The following is a 22,162-nucleotide window of genomic DNA, read 5'->3' on the forward strand; positions in this document are numbered from 1 at the left end:
ACCCAGATAGTACAAAAAATTCAAAAAGAATTTAAAAAACCGTGTACAACATGGAAAGGAATAAAGAAGTTGAAGAAACCTTTATTTGTTAAGCAATTAAACTGAACACTTTGGAAAATGCATAAATTAATGAACAGAGCTGTGTTATTAGACAGGAGTAAAAATAAACTGATAAACCGAGAAAACCATTAACATCGGTAAAAAAAGAGATTAAGAAATTAAAGAAACCAAGGGCATAAACCTAAATTCTTTGTGTATTCTGCTACCTGAGTAGTTAAATCATAATGTCATGTAATTCCATTTTAACCATCTGATGAGGATTCACTGGAACTTGTGTCACTGCTACTTTGTGAAGTGCTACTTGAAAATGATGATTTGGATGATGTGCACTGACGGTTTTTTTGTTTTCCTGCAAAACATTTTTAACATTATTATTAAAACATTATTTTATTTTTTAAATATTAACTTTTTGGAGTAAATTACTTTTTTATTTTTTGTATTTATTTGTTTATGGATTTTGCCTGAAGAATCATCAAGCTCTACAATTTATTACTTCTTAATGTAGATCATAAGACTGTTGATTTGTATACGAGGTGTGTTCAAAAAGTATCGCGAATTTTGAATTTTCGCGGGTTACGTATATTCGAATTTCGATCTTTTTGTGGCGTTATGTTGGTACTCATGTCTCTCACTTATGCCGACAAGCTCGGCCATTTTGAATGTTCACTTAATTGTTGACAGCTGCTTTGCTTGCACGTGTTTTGGATCGTCTTCGATTTTTACCTATTCAAAAAAATGGATCAAAGAACCTGTATCAAATTTTGTGTGAAAAACGAAATTAAGTGCGCGGATGCATTCCGAATGTTGACTGTGGCATACGGAGAAGCTACCTTGGACCGAAGCAACGTTTATCGGTGGTACAAAATGTTCTCAGAAGGCCGAGAAGATGTGAACGACGAAGAGCGTGCCGGACGCCCGAGCACTTCAACAACAGACGAAAAAATTAATGAAGTGGAGAAAATGGTATTGGCCAATCGTCGAATCACCGTTAGAGAAGTTGCTGAGGACCTAAACATATCGATTGGCTCGTGCCATTCGATTTTTATCAATGATTTGGGCATGAGACGGGTCGCCGCGAAATTCGTACCAAAATTGCTCAATTGCGACCAAAAACAGCATCGCATGAACATTGCTAATGAGATGTTGGACTCTGTCCGCGACGACCCAAATTTGCTCCAGAGGGTCATAACTGGTGACGAATCGTGGGTTTATGGTTATGACGTGGAAACCAAAGCTCAATCATCTCAATGGAAGCTGCCGCACGAACCAAGACCGAAAAAAGCGCGCCAAGTTCGGTCGAATGTGAAAGTTTTGCTGACAGTTTTCTTCGATTGCAGGGGCGTGGTGCATCATGAGTTCTTGCCACAGGGTAGAACGGTCAATAAGGAATATTACCTGCAAGTTATGCGCAATTTGCGCGAAGCAATCCGCCAGAAACGCCCGGATTTGTGGAAGAACAAAAATTGGCTTTTGCACCACGATAACGCCCCTGCTCACACATCGTTGCTTGTGCGCGACTTTTTGGCCAAAAACAACACACTAATGATGCCGCAGCCACCGTATTCCCCAGATCTGGCCCCCTGTGACTTTTTCTTGTTCCCTAAACTGAAGAGGCCCATGAAAGGACGACGTTACGCTACGCTTGACGAGATAAAGACGGCATCGAAGGAGGAGCTGAACAAGATAAAAAAAAATGATTTTTTGAAGTGCTTCGAAGATTGGAAAAACCGTTGGCACAAGTGTATAATATCTCATGGGGATTACTTTGAAGGGGACAAAATAGATATTCATGAATAAATAAATAATTTTTGAAAAAACACAAAATTCGCGATACTTTTTGAACACACCTCGTACAACAAATGAAACAGAAGAAGGGTCATGACAGTCATAGCAAGATCATTGTTAGTACTGAAAATATTTCATGTGTAATATTTAGTTTCCAATTTTTTCGAACTGCGCGCTGTTACTTTTGGTTTCAAACAGCTCTTAACATGAACCAGCAAAGTACTATCACAGAATTTAATTAAAAATTAATTTAACATTACCGTTGTTAACTAGCACACACACATTTTTAAAATCCCCTTCAAGGAATTAAAAAATCTAAAAAATTAAGTGTCTCAGTGATTGAACTGGTTAAGACACCCACCTGGAATGTAGGGGAATACAAATTTAAATTGTGGCTGAGGTAATATTTTTCACAACAAATTTTCCAATTCAAAATCACAGTGCTGAAACATTTTTAGCACTAAATGGTCCTTGTTCTATTTAATTTATTACTTATCTCCTATGCCAAAAAGTGCTTAAAAGTATAACAAATTTTTTATTTAATGTCTTATTTTTATATATAAACACAATTTTATTACAAATTACAGTTAAGTGCTTTCTTACTGTTTAAGAATTCATATGCATTGTATAAATTAAAAAATTAATCTTAGTTATTTTTAGAAAAAAAGTTATTACGTTTTTAAGATTATATTAGCTTTAAGGGTTTCATTATTCGTTTTTATTCACTTTCATGAATATATCAAATCACAAAAATGAGTAAAAACAAATAATGAAATCTTTAAAGCTAACATAATCTTAAAAGCGTAATAGTTTTTTTTTCTAAAAGTAAGATTTATTTTTTAATTTATACTATTTATGCACTGCATATAAATTCTTAAACAGTAAGAAAACACTTAAAAATATAATTTATAATAAAATTGTTTATATATAAAAATAAGACATTAAGTAAAAAATTTAATATACTTCACATGTCTTTCGGAAAAGAAAAAGATAAAAAACTGTAACCTTTATACAGAAATTAAAAATTGTCTTGACGTTTTTAATTCTTAAATGCAGCGCTAACCTTTAACACAAAGATGTGGCAGACCTTTGCAACTTTGAGAAGTCATAACTTTGGTCCAATATTTTTCAATAAATTGTTTAAAATAAGTTTGGAGTTTCAGAAATGTAACAATTTAAACGGTATTGTCGCAAAATGTCTACTGTGAAGTCATTAAGAAAAAATTATTAAGTGATAAAGATTTATAAAGCAAATAAAGATTTATAAAAAATTCCATTTTTTATTTTAATCACATCTTTGTAACAAAAAAACTTATTCTAACTTTATAATACGGTGTTTTAAAGCTAAAGTGTTACTTTTAAAAGAAAAATTATGGCTGTCACTCTTTCAAAATTAGAATTATGTAACATTAAAAATATAATAAGAAAACTTTACTTCCGTGCCGTTCGAATTCTAATTGAGCTCTGAAGCTGATCAAATACTACGTTTACACAGCCCGATTACGCCCAAGTTATCAGTATTATGTTACTGAATTATAAATATTAACAATTATAAATATCCTTTTGAAAAATGGATTGTGATTGGCCAATCTTACATTGATATTATAACTTCGGCGTAAATCGAACCATGTAAACAACGTAGTCAATATCGCGATCGATAGTGGAAATTGAACAATTCTTATTCTCTTCCCTAATCCGAAATATCTATCTTATTTGTTCCCTCTTCACACACTAAGCGATCATAATTTTTTACCGGATCTCCCAAATCCTATATATGCTGTTTAAATGTTAAAATAATAAATAAGTACTTTTTATTTCTGTTTGAATAAGAAAATTGATGTAGACGCTCAAGTAACGCTTCCATTTATTTATCAATTGTTTTTTTTTCTTGTTGTGCATCTCAATAAAAGTTGAATAGCATTCTAGATTAAATGAGTTTCTATTAGACTCAATTTAACACAGTAAATGTTAATGTAAGTATGAATATGTGAAAGCCTAATTTTACTCGATTATTTTATTAATTGACAGTAATAGTGATATGCAAACTTCTAAAAGAAAAAATAATAAAATTTTGTTTTATACATACTTTTCAAACCAGCTTTCTTTACTGGTGTTAATGGCTTCTTTGGGGGTCGGTTTGGTAATCTATTTTTACTCCTATCTATTATAACAGCTTTATTCATCAAATTACGCACTCCCCAAAGTGTTCTGCTTAATTACCTAACAAATAAAGAAGGTCTTTTTAACTTCTTTATTTCTTTCCAAGTTGTATACGGTATTGAAATACCATACGTTAAGTGCATCATTTTAATCTAAAAAAAAAGAAATTTAAAATTTATTTTAAAAAATTATTTAAATAATTGTTACTAAAATAATTTATTATAAATTCAAAGTAATTCTAATTATTTTAAGTTACATTTAACTAGTATGTATCTATACTTTAATTTTTTAAGTTTTTAAATTAAATTTAAATTAAACACTTTAACATTTACACTTACTGTTGTTCCGTCTATTTTGTCGTACCAAGTAGACATTTTTTCTTTGTTTGTCAATGTACTATATTGATCAGAATCATAGTCTAGATCACTATCTTTTTTACTTTTTTCTTTAATCTGCTTTTGACTTTTCGATTTTTTTGTTTTTGTTTATTTTTTTTTATTCTTTTCTTTTGCTTCATGTGTCTGATATGTCTTACTCTTTTTTGGGGTACTGGTTGTAGGTACTGGAGATACTGGACGTTTTATCTCTATAAAAATACATTGCCAAATAAAACTAATTAAATAAAAACCAATTCTTTTTTTTTTAAATTAATGTTTTTTATCTTCAGGAAATAATTGTTTTTTTATTTCATACATATGAAGTTTCTCTTTAAGAAATTTTATATTATTTTTCAAATAATTGCTTTGTAATTCTAGTTTCTTGTTTTTATTTTTTGAAAGATGATTTTTTTTTCTAAAGCAGTTATTTTAAATAATTCATGGGTTTTTTCAAATACTATATTATTGACATAATTTAAAGTTCTTAATTTCTCATCATCCTCTTCTGGTGTCCCCTCACATTATTGAATTCCTTGAAAATTCATAATTTTAAACAACTTCGAACACCATAAAATTTATTTCCATAATAATAATTTATCATTTAAAAAGTAAGCATTTTTTAAAATATTTGTACTTAAAATAGTGAAAAATGTTACTTTATTTTTATCTAACATTACATAAATATTAACATTAACTAACTTCAGTTCATATTTATTTACAATAAAATTCATATATTCACACGGAATTATTTACACGAAAAATCTTTAGACGTTGTTGTTTAACTGTTAAATAAAATCTGTATCGAGCAACATTAATCAAGTAAAGTTTACTTAACAGAATCTTGTTTTGTATGTTTATAATTATAAATTGGTCAATCTTGTATAAACTGTACAAAAATCTTTCTTAAATGTAGTTTAATTAAAGTGGCTTATTAATTAATTCTTCAATTTTTTTTTTGATTCTACATAAAAATTTGTTAATGTAAAAAATAAAAATTAATATTAGGATGCTTATTTTCATTTCACTGACACAAGTTGACAGAACCATCTTTGTACCTTTGTTACTCATTGAATATCAAAAAAGAAAAGAATGACGCTAGTATTGATTTATGTTAATTTGTTATTAAAAGGAAAACCATTACAAGAATTTCAACTATAATTAAATACTTTTACTATTTTTGCACGTTCAATTTCAAATTAAATTCTGATGAAAAAAGTAAGTTACAGTTTCAATTTTTTATTCCTTACGTTGACTCTTTACACAGATTTCAATAGATAAATCAATCGGATTTAGGGGAAATATATATAAAAATTTATTTAATATTCAAATTAATAATTTGATTCCTGGTGAAAACTTTCTCAGAATTTTTTATATAATTTTTCAGAATTTCTGCATAATTTATAACTTTCTCAGATTTTTTATGCGAATTGAAAAATTTTTCAGAAATATTCGGAAAGTATATCTTTTCTCAGAATTTTTCATATATGTTAATTATAATATATCCTTAGATTTCTAAGATTTTTTATTCTATAATTTCTGATGAAATGTTATAAAATTTAAAAGGTTAAAAGTATCTTTTAGAAATTATGGAATAAGAAATTTTGGAATATTTCCAAATTTACATGTATGAAAAGAACATTGTAAGAGAAGATGTAGACTTCCTGACTATTTCTGAAAAATATTCCAATTAGAATGAAAATTATGAGACAAATTTTCATTAGAGATATTTTAAATTGTGTCAATGTTATATAAATAACATGGAAAAATAAAAGTATAACAATAATACCCGAATAGAAATTTTCCAAACATACCCAAATATAACATAGATTCCAATCAGATAATCTAAACTTTTTCTAACTATGGGCAATTTTCTGGAATATGATTGGGATCTATTCCGATTTTCCCCCTTCCAAAAAGTTGTGATTTAATGTGAGAAATCCAAGCAGATTCTATTCTCACTACCAAATATATACCCAAATTTGTTCCAACTAGAGAAAATTTTTAGTGTGCCTGAGAAGGATCTATTGTATATATTTGTATATATATATATATATATATATATACACATATACATATACATATACGAGGTGTGTTCAAAAAGTATCGCGAATTTTGTGTTTTTTCAAAAATTATTTATTTATTCATGAATATCTATTTTGTCCCCTTCAAAGTAATCCCCATGAGATATTATACACTTGTGCCAACGGTTTTTCCAATCTTCGAAGCACTTCAAAAAATCATTTTTTTTTATCTTGTTCAGCTCCTCCTTCGATGCCGTCTTTATCTCGTCAAGCGTAGCGTAACGTCGTCCTTTCATGGGCCTCTTCAGTTTAGGGAACAAGAAAAAGTCACAGGGGGCCAGATCTGGGGAATACGGTGGCTGCGGCATCATTAGTGTGTTGTTTTTGGCCAAAAAGTCGCGCACAAGCAACGATGTGTGAGCAGGGGCGTTTGGTACGAATTTCGCGGCGACCCGTCTCATGCCCAAATCATTGATAAAAATCGAATGGCACGAGCCAATCGATATGTTTAGGTCCTCAGCAACTTCTCTAACGGTGATTCGACGATTGGCCAATACCATTTTCTCCACTTCATTAATTTTTTCGTCTGTTGTTGAAGTGCTCGGGCGTCCGGCACGCTCTTCGTCGTTCACATCTTCTCGGCCTTCTGAGAACATTTTGTACCACCGATAAACGTTGCTTCGGTCCAAGGTAGCTTCTCCGTATGCCACAGTCAACATTCGGAATGCATCCGCGCACTTAATTTCGTTTTTCACACAAAATTTGATACAGGTTCTTTGATCCACTTTTTTGAATAGGTAAAAATCGAAGACGATCCAAAACACGTGCAAGCAAAGCAGCTGTCAACAATTAAGTGAACATTCAAAATGGCCGAGCTTGTCGGCATAAGTGAGAGACATGAGTACCAACATAACGCCACAAAAAGATCGAAATTCGAATATACGTAACCCGCGAAAATTCAAAATTCGCGATACTTTTTGAACACACCTCGTATATATATATATGTTTGTCTAAGGGTTGTTGCAGGGACCTTTTTTGGCATATTTTTTTTTATAAAAAACGATAAAATATACTTAACCGTACTGTTTCCTTCATGAATTTTAAAAATTACTGTCTTAGTTTCTTAGATATTATATAAATTATAAAACATACGAAATGGCTGTTCTAGGGACCATCCTATTTCCATGTTTTAATATGATACAAAACTTTATTAATACTTATCTTGCGTTGTAATAACATATTTTAACAATTTCATATAATTATCTTACGAGAAATGTACATATTAAATGAAAATAATAATATTTTAAATTGGTCCCGGAAATCACCATTTAAATGTATACAGTATAATTTCGATACCATTTGAAAATTTAACCATTAAAGTTAATAGGGATACTTTGTACGCAATTAATTTATTTATTAATCATAATAAAATGTTTTCAAAGGAACTTCTTTGAACATTTTGTTTAATCTTTTATTTTACAATAATAATCAAAATTGCAAGTAATATGTATACTTTCAGGACATTAAGATTTTCAGCATATCTAATTCCAAATTCTTTCTCCGTTTGTTTTAAGCAATTATATATTATTAGTCTTAATATTAGCAAATAAGAATTTAATGCTTATATATTGATATTATTAATAATAATCTTTATTTATTTCAAGAGTGGTGTTTATACAGCCGTTTTTCCGGAAAGTAATGTCAGTGATTTTTTTACAAAGAATTTATTGAATTTTTTGGTACAATACATCAAAATACTTTAAAATAGGCTCTTTTTGAGTTGACACATTGGCTCCAACGAATTTTTCAGGTATCGAATGCATCACGGTAGGCTGTCTCCGGTATGTCTTTTAAAGCCGCGGTGCAAGCTGCTTTGATCCTTTTAATTGTTCCAAAATGCTTGCCTTTCATGAGTCCCGTAACATTGTTTAAAAAGTTGGGGTCAGTTTTGCACATGTCCAAATTTTCCTGGCACGTTTTAGCTCGGCGCAATTTTTGGTCGTCGGTTAACACTTTTGGCATCATCTTCGTGCACACCTTCCGCATGTGCAGATTGTTCGTAACAGTCTCATGAACGATAGTTTTTGGTATGTCTAATAACTGACACTAAATGGACACTCAATCGACGGTCTTTGATGACGGTGATTATTAGATACATCAAAAACTAATAACTATTGTTGATGAGATTGTTACAGACAATCTACACATGCGGAAGGTGTGCGCAAAGATGGTGCCGAAAATGCTAACCGACGGTCAAAAATTGCACCGTATTGAAACGAGCCAGGAAAATTTGTACATGTGCGAAGCTGACCCCAACTTTTTAGACAATGTTACGGGACCCATGAAAAGCAAGCATTTTGGAACAATTGAGGGGATCAAAGCAGCTTGCACCGCGGCTTTAAAGGACATTCCGGAGACGGTCTACTATGACGCATTCGATGCCTGAAAAACTCGCTGGAGCCGATGTGTCAACTCAAGAGGTTCCTACTTTGAAGTATTTTGATATGTTGTACCAAAAAGTTCAATAAATTCTTTGTAAAAAAATCACTGACATTACTTTCCGGACAAACCATGTACGTGTGCACATTATATGAGATTTTTCGACTATCTATAAAATGTAAATTATTATTAAGACACTACAACATTAAATTTTTTTCTGAAATCAACAAAGCAAAAACATTTATTTTACATTTACGTTTGTACATTTATAATATAATAAATATTGGTACGTTTCTACTTTTTATAAATGAACCATTACGTACGAATATATGCAATCAATAAAAATAATCTGTGACTTTTGCACAAAAATGTTAGATTTGACCGTGATATTAAATTAACTAATGCAAGTGACATTTGATGACATATGTGTTAGTGTTCAGTAATATCGGCATTATGTGTTAATTTCATTCAGTATGAAACAGTTGTAGCCTAGATTTTAATAAAGCTGCTGATTTTATATTATAATCCAGTTTCAATTTTTATAATAGTTATTAGGATTATGGGCCTATATTTTTTAAATATGCAGTAAAAGTAATTATTAAAGCTGAATTATTATTACTGATTGGACGTATAAATTTTTCTATGTCTTTTAATCCGGCGTGAGCTAGGTCGATAATTGCAACTTCGGCAAGGTGTAACATACCCGAACTTATTTGGCTGATTTTTTTTTATACTAATTTTAAGAAATCTTATTTAAAAATATTTCTTACGACATAATAAAACTTCCATCAAATAAAACGATAAATAAAATTAAAACACAAAATTGATCGGATGTGGCATACCCGACCTAGCTTACCGCGAGTTAAAGTTTATTTTATATGTATATTAAATAAATTTATCTCAATTTTGTTTGACAGCGGTTTTAAGTATAGTACTGTTGAGTATTAGAAATCAGTAATTGTATTAATTAAATGAGAGATTGTCAAACGTTAGTTTTTATCGGGCCCGATAACATACGTTTCCTTTTTACGGTTCACGTGATGATTTTACGTTTAAGAATCTAATAAATCTACCAACATGTGTTTCAAAATAATAATCTTGTTTATTCATGTATGTAGTCAGTTAATAAAAGGTTGCGATAGGTTACAACATTTTTTCTGGAACGCAGACAAATTTTGGTAATACTATTTCTGGATATAATGTGCGGTTAGGATAGTTGTCAAAATAATACGGTTGTGAATTATACAAGTTGAAACAGAGAAATATATTCCGAAAAAATCATCGAAAAAAAGTGTTGCAACCTGTTACAATTTTTTTTATTGATCAACTGTACTAGATTAACATGAAGGATTAATAACAAAGATTAATAAATGTGACGGTCTATTTGGTGATAAATTTATTAGTCATTAATAGTAACGGTATTACACGTTATTTTTATTCCAAGAAACTGTTTTATTTCATATTTCTTACAACGATTTTAATTATAATGTTATCGTCTACTAGAAATTAGCATTCAACAGGGCAAAAAGTTGTCGATAATCCGTTAACTTTTACTGTTCCCGGTAATATACGTTTCTTCCATTTCTCATGATACATTTACATTTAAAGATTCAATAAATCTACTAACTTGTTTCAAAATAACAAACTCATCTTATTGTTTATTAGAATAACGCTTAACGTATCATTAATTAATGTGAATAATCAAAGGACAGTATCTGTCAGTTTTTAGTAGTACCAGTAATGTAAATTATTTATACATGATACATTTAATTTATATTTGCATTTAAAGATCTAATAAAGTTTTAATGATCAAAATCTATTAATTTTGTTGAAAAATGTTATTTATTTTTTAAAGTAGTGCTCAGGTAATCATACATTTAGAATAACTCATTTTTTGTATTATATATATTATATATACACTGCTAAATCCATTCCTAAGTTCTATCAATAACAATTAAAAATTGTAAATTATGTTTGTTCTACACCACTCAACAAAAAATAGAGAAGACTACTGAAGAAAACATTCAAAATAACACAATAATCAAATCGTTGTAACTATGTGAAAAATTATCGTAGAAAAAAATTGAGAAAGTATTTTAAAGCTTAAAAGTTGTACATTAACGTGCTGAGGCCGTTTTTGAAAATCTTTTATCCTCGTAATTCTATATCTTAAAAGAGATCAAGTTAATTTGTTCCTTAAAAATTTGCGCATTTAACACTATGCAGCTCAATAAAAAATTTTTTCTCAATAAATTTAAGACTTTTACAAGAAAGTACACAGTTTTACCTACAAAACACACATACACGATGTGCAAAATTCGACTGGCAACCTTCACGTGGTGCACATTGGGTAACGCTAATGCTGGCGGTAAATCTCATTTTTAAAACATATTATAATAGCGATTTCGGCTGAGACGCACCGATTGCATATTTCAAGGTCCAGATAACCATAATTGTGCTGAATTGTGCAATTGGTGCGCCCCAGCCAAAATCACTATAAGATTGTTTACACAAAGTCATGTAATTCAAAAAACATTTATAAAAATAAAGAGTTTTATACGAAAAAAGTTTCAATTTTTGTCATTTCTCGAGAAAGATAGTTTACGATATTAAAAGTACGTAATTTTTCACTGCAAAATAATGTTCTGAACTTCATCATATAACTATAAAAATAAATAATTTTCAAAAGCGATCAAAAACACATTAAATTTCCAAGTTTTGCAATGATTTTAAAAATTTTTGTGTGTGATGATTTCTCACCGAGTTTCAATGTTGGTTGTAAAGAAATGTAGGTTTACTTTTAAAGTCGCATAGTTTGATAAACAATAAATTTGTACGAATATTTTAAAAAAGGCATTATGTAAGTAAAACTGTACTTTCTTGTAAAAGTCTTGAATTTTTTGAGAAAAAATTTTTTATCAAGCTGCAAAGTGTTAAATGCGCAAATTTCTAAAGAACGAAATAACACGATTTTTTTTAAGATATAGAACTACGAGGATAAAAAATTTTTAAAAATGGCCTCAAACACATTAATGTACAACTTTCAAGCTTCAAAATGCTTTTTTAGTTTTTTTTTCTATGATAATTTTTCACAGAGTTACAGCGATCTGAATATTGCATAATTTTGAGCGTTTTAATAGTATTCCTAGTTTTTTCTTAAGTAGTGTATATAACTGATAAACTTCTATCCTATAAGATGATTGATAAACTCTATGGCTAACAAACTGGCATTTGGTAGTATTGTGTCGCATTAATATTTACTGAGTTATTATCAAAAAACAAATAGCTATTCCACTCCTTCTTTCGTTTCTCTATATATCGCATCAGTATATATTAGTACATATTAACGAAGTTTTCAAAAGTCGATATGTACTAACAGAATAGTATTAATCTAAACACTGTTCTATAAATAAATACTTATTGTTAGTTGATAAAAATATAATTTCCATTTTATTAATTTTACGTAAATATGATAAAATTCATAAGATTATATCATATTTGTAGGATAAAATAATCATAAAAGAACATATTAAGAGAATACAAATTTTATTTCAATATTTATATTATATCATATCAAAACAAAAGATATTTAATACATAGCGAACTGTCTATTCAAGAAAATACGAATGTATTACAGAAATAAAAGTAAATATAAAAGTTAATAATTAAAGTAATAATACTAAAGTGATAATACTGATTATGTTTAAACTTTTGTTGTCATTTTTACTACATATAATAGTTAATATGTTCTTGTAATGTTTTAACATCATAATATTATAGTATTAATTTTTATATTTAATATTATCAGTTGTTTATTAAATATACCTTTAGACTATTTAAAGAATGTTAAAGATATAACTTAAACTTAAATTAGTAAGTGCACTTTTCTATATTATATACGAGTATATAAATAAAATAAACTTTTTTAATTTTGTAACGTTATACGTATATATGAACATAATAAAAAGAGAACATAAAAAGAGAATTAAAGCTTATTTTCATATTTTTAATTAGTTAATAAATTTTATTAAACTAATTTGAGATCCATATTTATTTCTATATAGTTTTATTCATTTTATTCTTATAGTGCAATTACTTTTACAAATAATAAATGATAGTTATATAAAAAAATTTAAGCATTTTTGACATAACTGCTGATACATATCAGTATTATTATTATTATAAATTATATAGTTAAGAGATTGCAATCACAGATTACATTACAAATGAACATATTATAATTTATCTGAATTTAAAATTAGTATAACATTGCTAATTTATAATAATAACAATGCTATGTATTAGCAATATTATTATGCATATAAAAATGTTTACATTTTTTGATTAATGATATCGGTTATTAATCATATAAATATTTTTAGTCTTATATTTTGTAACATCACAATATCATCATATCGCAGTTAAAATGGTATGACAAACAAGATAATATTTGACTAAGTGTCATGTCGAAACTTATGCACATTTTTGATAAATAAAAATATACTTAAATACGCTTTGTTATTACTTAAAAGATGCACATGCATACATAAAACAAATTTATCAGATTGTAACAACCCGTGTTTCTTGAATAGATATCGCGCACGGACGTAGCTCGTCGGGAATTCCAGGGCACGATCCGGGTTAAGAGGGAATTAGACTCGTGGTTTTGACGTATAAAATATGTACAGTGTTTTATTGAGTGAAGCACACGGACGAATACAAATGTCTTAACGCTATTATGTACAGAAGTTGCGCGAATGTCACCGCCGATACGTCGTCGGCCGTATCGTGCGGGGGTGACGATTATCTCGGTCGCGGCTATCTCGAATACCGGTGGGTACCGGCTTCGGCGCGTGGAACGTCGTCGGCGCGGTTGCCGCTTATTCGCACGACAGGTGCGTTGTCGGCGTTCTTTTCGGTGCGCCGGGCAGCCTTGTGTTTATCGGTCTTGCGAGGTCGCGTGCACGGCTTTCGCGGTCGTCGGAGTGGAAGCGGGGCGCGGGGTGGCGCTCGGCTGAGCGTCCCTTTAAATCCGCTGCTGGTATACCGCGGTATTTTTCGTAGGCAGGATGCGACGGCTACGTCGAGTACGCTCGACAGAGGCAAAGACGCTTTACCCCGTTTTTCGGTAGCCGCCGCCGTAGGGTCGGATCGGTTTAGAGGGAAGCCGGTCGGGCAAATACGCTTGCCCCAAGACGCTTGAGCCCAGCTTCGGCGAGGAGAGATGGGTGCAAGAGCGGTAGCCGCCGAGAACGCTCGGCAGAGGCCAAGACACTTGACCCCAGGACTACCTCGGGAGACTTCTTCGGAGACCTGGTCGGCGGAATAATGGTCCGAACAGTCGGCGGAGAAGAAGCCCAGCATCTCGCTGCTCCGGCGCTTTTATACCCGTATCTCGAGACGTCGGGAACGCTCGGGGGCGGTTCGGTTCGCGTCGGGGCCCGCGTCCCCGTCGCCCGAGATCGGTTGCGTGGTGGGCGGACGGAGGCGAGCGAGCACGTCGCTAGCGTGTGCCGGTTTGGGCCGGTGCGCGTGCGCGGCGCGATCACCGCGACGCGCGGATGCCTCGCTGCGCGCATTGGCGCGTTTGGAATTGTTTATCGGCGCGTAGCGCCTTGTTCGCCGCTCGGCGGATGTTCGGCCGGCGTTTGGCGCACGATGATCGGTCCGTTGGGGGAGGTCGCGCGGAGGCGGTTTGTTACAAGATTATATCTTTTACTGCTTACTTATTAAATCAAAGACTGCTGTTTGTATTCGTTTTGTACTTAAATTTGATAACAACTTTGATTTCTTTTGAGCAAGCATACATTTATCTTCCGAAGGTATACGTTTTGTTTTAATATATTCTTTAAATATTAAATTGACATGTTTTATAATTAAAGATTCTTGATTAGCTTCTTCATCAAAAGAATTTTCTAACGATGATGATGTACCAATTTTAAAAGAATTGCTCTTTTGTTTCAATTTTCTTTGGTTAAGAAGTTAAGTTCTTATTTGTGATGCTGTACGTCCTTGTAAAGCCTTGTTTGTTTTAATCGCTGCCAATATATCCTGTGTTGGAGGCAAACATGATGATTGTATATATTTCCAAATAATTGCATTACTGTACTTCGTTCTTCATTGTTCCAACGTCGCCGTTTTGTTTTACCATAGGGAGAAGCTGTTAATAAATTTATTTCTTTAAGCATAGAGACTATTTTAAACATAGTTATAATTACAGAAAAGTCGTCAATATTAACATATAGATCTCATAAAGCGATACCTTTTTATCTCTTAAATAATAAACATTGCACTTTATTCATAGAAAAAAATATGACAGCTATTTCCATTTTATTGAATAACTTTGTTAATAATCAATTTGATATTAAAACGTGAATGATTTCAACAGATTCTAGACTCAAAAAGTAATGAAATATTTATTACTTAAAACGTAATTTATAAAAATGTGCATCAATAAAAGAGGAAAAGTAGTATAACTAGTCTAAAAATAAATAAAAAAAATTAATTTACTTTAAAAATCACGCAGTATCTTGTTAAAAAATTATATACTTTTAATTTTTCATTGTTTAGAATTTTTCTGATTTAGAATTTTTCTGCATATAAAAACATTAGAGATATCATTTTACATTGTTTGTAACATTAAACAACAAAGACGAAATGATATTTCTAATGTTTTTGAAAGCAGCCTTTTAGAGTGATAATCGATTTATCGAAGAAAAATTTCAGTATGAAACTCTTATAAAGCCGTATTAATCAAATTCCATTTTATTGTTTAACTTTGCATAACTCAAAATATATATAGCTAAATAAAAAGTTAAATATAAAAAAACACGTAAGTGTACCTACATTCATGTGATAATATATTCTAGTTTAAAAACAATGAGAAAATATATGTAATTAAGTGCTAAAACAAACTTGGAAAAAATTTTAACATAAAAGTCCTTTATAATAATTGTTAGTTATTGTGTCTTGGCATAATATTGCTATTAAAGAGATGATGGGCTACTAAACAAATAATTCCATAAATAATTGTTAAAATCAGGATACAACGTAAACTGGCACACTTATCGATAAAACAAACTATAAGATAATAAAATCGTGAAGAATATAGAACATAAGACAGTACTAAGAGACCTATAGATTAGTAACTTAATCTAATCTTTATACATTGTTGCGTTACATGTGTTTTCAACAGAACAGCATAAGATATGTATACAAATTGATAAAAAACATTTTTCGTCAAAAAGGTTTTTAGAAATTCTTATGTAAAATAATTTGTATTTTATACAAATAACTCATATAAAAGAAAAAAAGAAAAAAAATATATAACGTTACTATCTATATTGATTTTAAGGCTCATTTTTGTTTATAAAATTCAAAACAATGTAAAAAATTCGAATATAATATTTGAAGCAGTATTAAAAGCTGTTATATCATCTGATAGAAAACATTTTCAAATTAGCACTTATGTTTCTTGAAAGTTTTAATATAATTTAAAAAGGAAGTAATATGTTGATATTAACGACTTCCGTTTACTTTTTTTTGTAAAGATTGAAAAGAATTTTTAATTAACTTACTACTACGTTTTCGTTTAGTACTATTAATAGATTCAGGGCTTGTATCTTTAGTTTGTTCGTGAGTATCAAACGTTTCTGTCTCACATGATCTTACTTTTCTTGTTGTGTAATGGTTTAAATCATGTAAATTTGCATCAAATGCAACATCTTCTCCGTCGTTGTCTGAGTTATCTTCGTCTAAATTATCGTTATCGCTTTTCTCTTCCTTCTCATTTGAATTAATATCCTCTTGTGCCTTTTCCAAAAGCTGTGACATTCGCAAAATATCTCTGCTAGCTATAGGCTGTCTATAATATTTCTTGTGAATATTTTCTGCATGTCCCATGTAATTACAAAGATCTGCTACTTCATCATCTTGTAGATTTAACAAGATACATTTAGTCGCAATGTTTTCTTAATTGTGCCGCGTAAACTAGTAGGTACTTCTGCGTTACATTCGTTGGAAAATTCGCGTAATAATATACAGGCTCTAAGAAATTTAAATCTTTTTACGTTTTTTCCAGGTAATGCAAATAGATAAGGATTTTGACGATGAATTTTAGCATTTCTTCGATGTTCTATAAGTAATAGTATGCATTGTGTTAGATCAGTATCAAGAAGGACTGGTACATCTCTGTTTTTCTTTCCTCGTATAACAAAACGTACATACTTTTTTGCTATCTTTTTATTGTTAATAGACAGAGATTTAAACAATTCCTAATTTGTTTCCTCATTAATTGCTTGACGGTTATTAAATTCTTCAATCGATATGCATTCAGTTTCGCCTGCACGACGGCGATTGAATACTTGAACTGCGACTAATGTTGCTTTTGCTAAAGTAAGCCACACATTGTATGAAAATTTTGTTTTTAATTTATTATAAGAAACTCGTCTTATTTCTTTGAGATGATTATATAATTTAGAAATATCTTTTGATGTTGGAAGAATAACCTTTTTCTTTTGTTTTTCTTTACATTGTGTTTCTAAGGCGGTACGAGCAACACTTGCGGCATAATATTCTGTAATTAGTTTTAATAAATCTTCAGTTTTTTGTTTTGTAGAACTATCAGAGTTTTTAATACATTCAGTAATTAAGATATTTCCTACTTGCTTTAACAATGTTCCAAGATTAGTTGCATTGGATGGTGTTTTATACGTATTCGTTTGATTATCAAAACCTGCAATTTTATTTACTGCTTCTGTGATATCATCGTAATACTTTGGCTCGTATAATGAAATGAAATTATGTATATTGGGATTAATCGATTTAAGTGCAATAAGAAAACGACCGAGAATCTTAAACGTTGTCGAATCATGTCATGTTGATGTTGAGCCTTATATTTATCACATAATTTATTTGCATGTTTTATAAGAAGTTCATCGTATCGTATACAACGTGTTACACGGTTTTCTCTTAATACAGGAAATACTACTGTTGCTAATGTTAAGTTTGCTGCTTTATGAATTCTACCAGTAATCGAGCGACCTAAGACATTAATTGATCTATTTCGCTTCTTAGTACGTCCAACACAATAACAAAAATGATGACGAATAGTGGTCTTTGAAAAAAATCCTTTGCAATTTATACAAGCTTGAAAGTCTTGTGCACGTCTTAACATTCTTTGGTTTGGTCGTCTACATACAAATAGTTGTTCTCCGTCATTGAGCTCAGGATTGGTATTAAATAAAAAATTACCATTTCTTCTTATAGTATCAATTATTCGTCTACGTTCAGTAGTGCCTTTTGGTAAATCAAGAAATTTTTTAACGTCTTCTTTATCTTTATGTCCCCGTTGCAAATGACGATGGATTTTACTTTGAAATGTTTTGCAATATAGGCAAGTTCTTTTTACCCGCTGCAGAACGTCCTAAAGAGGAAGCGACAAACATCTTAGCATCATCGCTGGCACCTGGTTGTGCACTTGATGTTTCAACATCAAATGAAAAATTTGACGATTTTTTCCGTAATGAGATATTATTTTCATTTTCTTTATTTTCAGCATTATTATCTTTATTTAAACTAATATTGTTGTCAGATAATATTTCATTTGTATTTGATGACAGATTTTCGAAAGTAGTACTTGATTGCGAGGGTTCGTATGTGGAATCAATTCGAGAAGTATCTGTCATGTTTATGCATTCACCAGAAGTATCTTGAATAAAAGATATTTCTTTATTTAATAACAACTCAGTATCAATATTTGAATAAGTATATGTATTATTGTTATATTGTGAAAAATCTGAAGAATTGTTATTAGAAATCTTCATATCTTTACTTTCTCTTCGTATCATAAAAGAAGATTTACTTTTCTTTACAATATTCCAAGATTTATCTAATACTATATTAGAAATAATGTTACATTTATTATTTACTTTATTGCTTTCTAAAGAAGTGGGCGAATATTGTTGCTCAACACTTTTATCGCTCGTACTGCTATCTTTGGTCAAAAATACATCATTGATAACAGGATACTTAGAGTCATATGAATCATTTTCAGATTTATACATAGTTGGTGATGATGACGGTAGAGTAATTTCAATATGATCGTCAAAAGATATATCTTGAGTTTTATCGTGATAAATTTTTAAATGAGGTTTGCCAGAATTCAAATTCTTCTGTATATTCTTCAGAAGCTTGATATCATCTGTATAAATACATTCAATAAATGTTTTATAAGTTGACAAAATTCTTAAGAACGAATATTAACATAAATGCATAATATTTTATTTAAAAACGAATAAAGTTAGCATTATATAAACAATTTCTTCAACAAGTTTAATTTTATTATTTTTTGTAAACAAGATTTTATGTACATACAGTTATAAAAGTTTAGTTTTTTTTTTATATATTAATACAGGCGGCATTCAGATGCATTTAATGTAATAAAAAGAATATAAATTCAATAACGATGTTATAATGTTAACTTGAATTTATGTTGAATTTCCAAAATCAATGTTTAAAATAAAATTTAGTATGAAAAAATTTTGTTTGTCTCGTTTTGTTTTATCTTTTTATTTCAAGTTATCATTCTTTATTATATTAGATACATATAGAGAACTATTTGTATATGAATGTAATTTGTATATGCATTGTAATAAAATTGTATAGGTCTAAATTTGTGTTTGTATATGTGTCATATAAATATATGACAAAGCTGCTGTAATTAACAAAATCGCAAACAATAGATATCAGTTTGAAAAAATAATAATTTCAAGATGTTAACATCTTCACATTACAATTAAAATATTATAAGATAAATAAAAATACTTAAATTAGATTTTATTTTATAATGTAACAAATCTTATTTTATGTTTAATTTTATATAATACAAAAGAGCTTTATTATATATATAGAATAAGTTTAATTTATAATTTAATAAATTAATACTTTAAATTATTTTTCATAACATTCTTCATAACATTTAATTAAATAAATGAATTTTTTATTTTGTGCAATAATTGTCACACATTTATTACGCATTTTATACATTATTTTATACATTATTTTAATTGTTTTATCATAATGTTTAAAAAAATCATGATTCAATAAAATAGATTTTTATTGAAAAATTATTTTTTAAATATTATGATAAAACAATTAAAAATAATATATAAAGTGCGTAATAAATGTGTGACAATTATTGCACAAAATAAAAATTTTTTTTATTTAAATAAATGTTATGAAGAATGTTATGAAAAATAATTTAAAGTATTGTAGAGCTCATATCTTGAAACATTGCAGCAGCTTTGGAATGAAAATAATTGAAAATAAATTATACATGCCATGATAAGCTACTATTTGTCTATCTTTGTAGATTTTTTATTTATATTTTAACTTTGCGTGGCTTCTTATATTTTTATTAATAGTTGAATTTTTCTTCATCACATGGTATTTCCCCGACTGTTCTACTAACGCATACATTTCCGTAGCGATGTAGAGAATGATAACAAACACCGTTAAAGACGTGTGTGAAAAATCTAACCTAACCTAACCAACAAATTTGCATAACACAATAAGTCTGTTCTTTATAATTGACAAAGTGTACTTCTGCTGTACTTAAAGTACAGTTAGGTCTATTCTTTATAATTAAATTAATGTTTACAACATTGTTCTTAACTTGAAATAGATATATATTTGAAGTGTTTTTGGTGAAGGCAAAATAAGAAGTTTTACAGTCTGGTTATACAGAACAAATCCGTATGTACCCATTGTATGTTACCGGTACCGCTAATTATAACAGTACCGGTAACATACAATGGGTTTAGTATTAAGATCACTCACAAACCGGGAAAGTAGCAATTAAATGTAATTGATTAGCTCTAAAAGTAGAAAATAATCACATTCAATTGCTGTTTAGCCGCTCTATGAATGATCGTAATATTGAATGTACTCATTGTATGTGACCGGGACCGCTAATTAACAGATTTGTTCTTTATAGCTGGATTAACTAAGAAATAAAACTTTTTATTTCGTTTTAACCAAAAATACGTTAAATATATGGTATAGCTATGTAGCATTCAATGCATCATGTACTAGAAAATACAGAATTAAGAAATGCGATTGACTATTCGATGATATATTTATTAATCGTACCATCACCATACGTTATTTCCCATAAAACTTTCATTTCAAACAGTTGTATTTTACAATCTAATAAATCTATCGATTACATTAAAAAGCAGTTTCAATTTTAGAACGCCTTTAAAGATTCCCCTGATTTTTTTGAAGTTATGGTGACAATAATTCTGTTAAAGCTGAATTATTTTTTAATTGTGCACTATAGAGGACCCAGCTCTAATCACGTTGACCTTGACATTTTTAAGAGGAAAATACTGAACAACTTTTTCTTATAAATTAATTAGCGCTCTCGTCAGTTTTCGAGATTAGAGAAGAAAAGAAAAACAGTTTTTCTTAATTATTTCAGAAAATATTTATTTTAAAAAAAAATTGTGTCAAAAAAAAAATGAAGCTCATGGTAAGCTCTATAAAAAGGTTATATACATATTCTACCTAACTTTAATACTGTAGTTGTTATAGCAGAAAAACTTTTTTAAAATAATATTTTTATTTTGAGTAGTTTTGCGTGAAATGAAAATCTTGAGGGGGGGAGGAGCTCTCCCCCTCCCCTGCATTTCCTCCCCGTATTCTTTCTAACCTAACCTAATCCTATTTTAGTTGTAATTTGGCCAAGGATATCTTTCCCCGTTGTGATATTAGATTTGAAATTATAATCCACCTTCTCCAGCACCCACCATTAGTGGACCAATTAAGACAGAGTAGGTTGGGTTTAAAAAAATAGGGGGCGGGAATCAGGGGGGGATGACTCACCCTCCCCGCCCAGGCGTTCTCTGTACGACATGTAAAAATTTGAATTTGTCAGATTTTTTTTAAAATGGTTGTTTGATTATAACTCCTGTTTTGGAGTTAAAAATATGTATAGAACCTTATTTGTAGAGCTTATCACAAGCTTCTTTTTTTGTTTAACACATTTTTTGTAAAATGAATTTTTTTTGAAATAATTAAGAAAACTTTTTTTCTTTCTCTAAGTATATCTCGAAATTTGTAGGGAGCGCCAATTAATTTAAAAGGGAAAAAGTTGGTCAGTATCCTTGCCTCTATAACATATGTCAAGGTTAACATGATTGAAGCTGGGTCCTTTACAGTGCACAATTACCATTATTTTTTATCGAAATTGCTGCGGCGTACAAAGCTTCTTTTTTTATGCTTATATGCAATATATGTATCGACTGTATAAATTTATTG

The 22,162-nt window shown here is 29.9% G+C and overlaps 1 protein-coding gene across 1 annotated transcript in view; it reads right to left on the reverse strand.

The window, feature by feature from the left end:
* Window positions 1–307: 307 nt before the first annotated feature.
* LOC120359954 overlaps window positions 308–22,162 on the reverse strand; it is a gene marked incomplete at its 3' end in the record, with an annotated part of 36,532 nt that continues 14,677 nt past the window's right edge. Inside the window, exons 2-4 of the mRNA XM_039459438.1 lie at window positions 18,759–19,043; window positions 16,514–16,773; window positions 308–409 (exon numbers count right to left, since the gene is read on the reverse strand). Of these exons, the coding sequence (XP_039315372.1) occupies window positions 308–409; window positions 16,514–16,773; window positions 18,759–19,043 (647 nt within the window). The remainder of the gene's footprint in view (window positions 410–16,513; window positions 16,774–18,758; window positions 19,044–22,162) is intronic.

This window comes from Solenopsis invicta, unplaced genomic scaffold (assembly GCF_016802725.1).
Source record: "Solenopsis invicta isolate M01_SB unplaced genomic scaffold, UNIL_Sinv_3.0 scaffold_381, whole genome shotgun sequence".
NCBI lineage: Eukaryota > Metazoa > Arthropoda > Insecta > Hymenoptera > Formicidae > Solenopsis > Solenopsis invicta.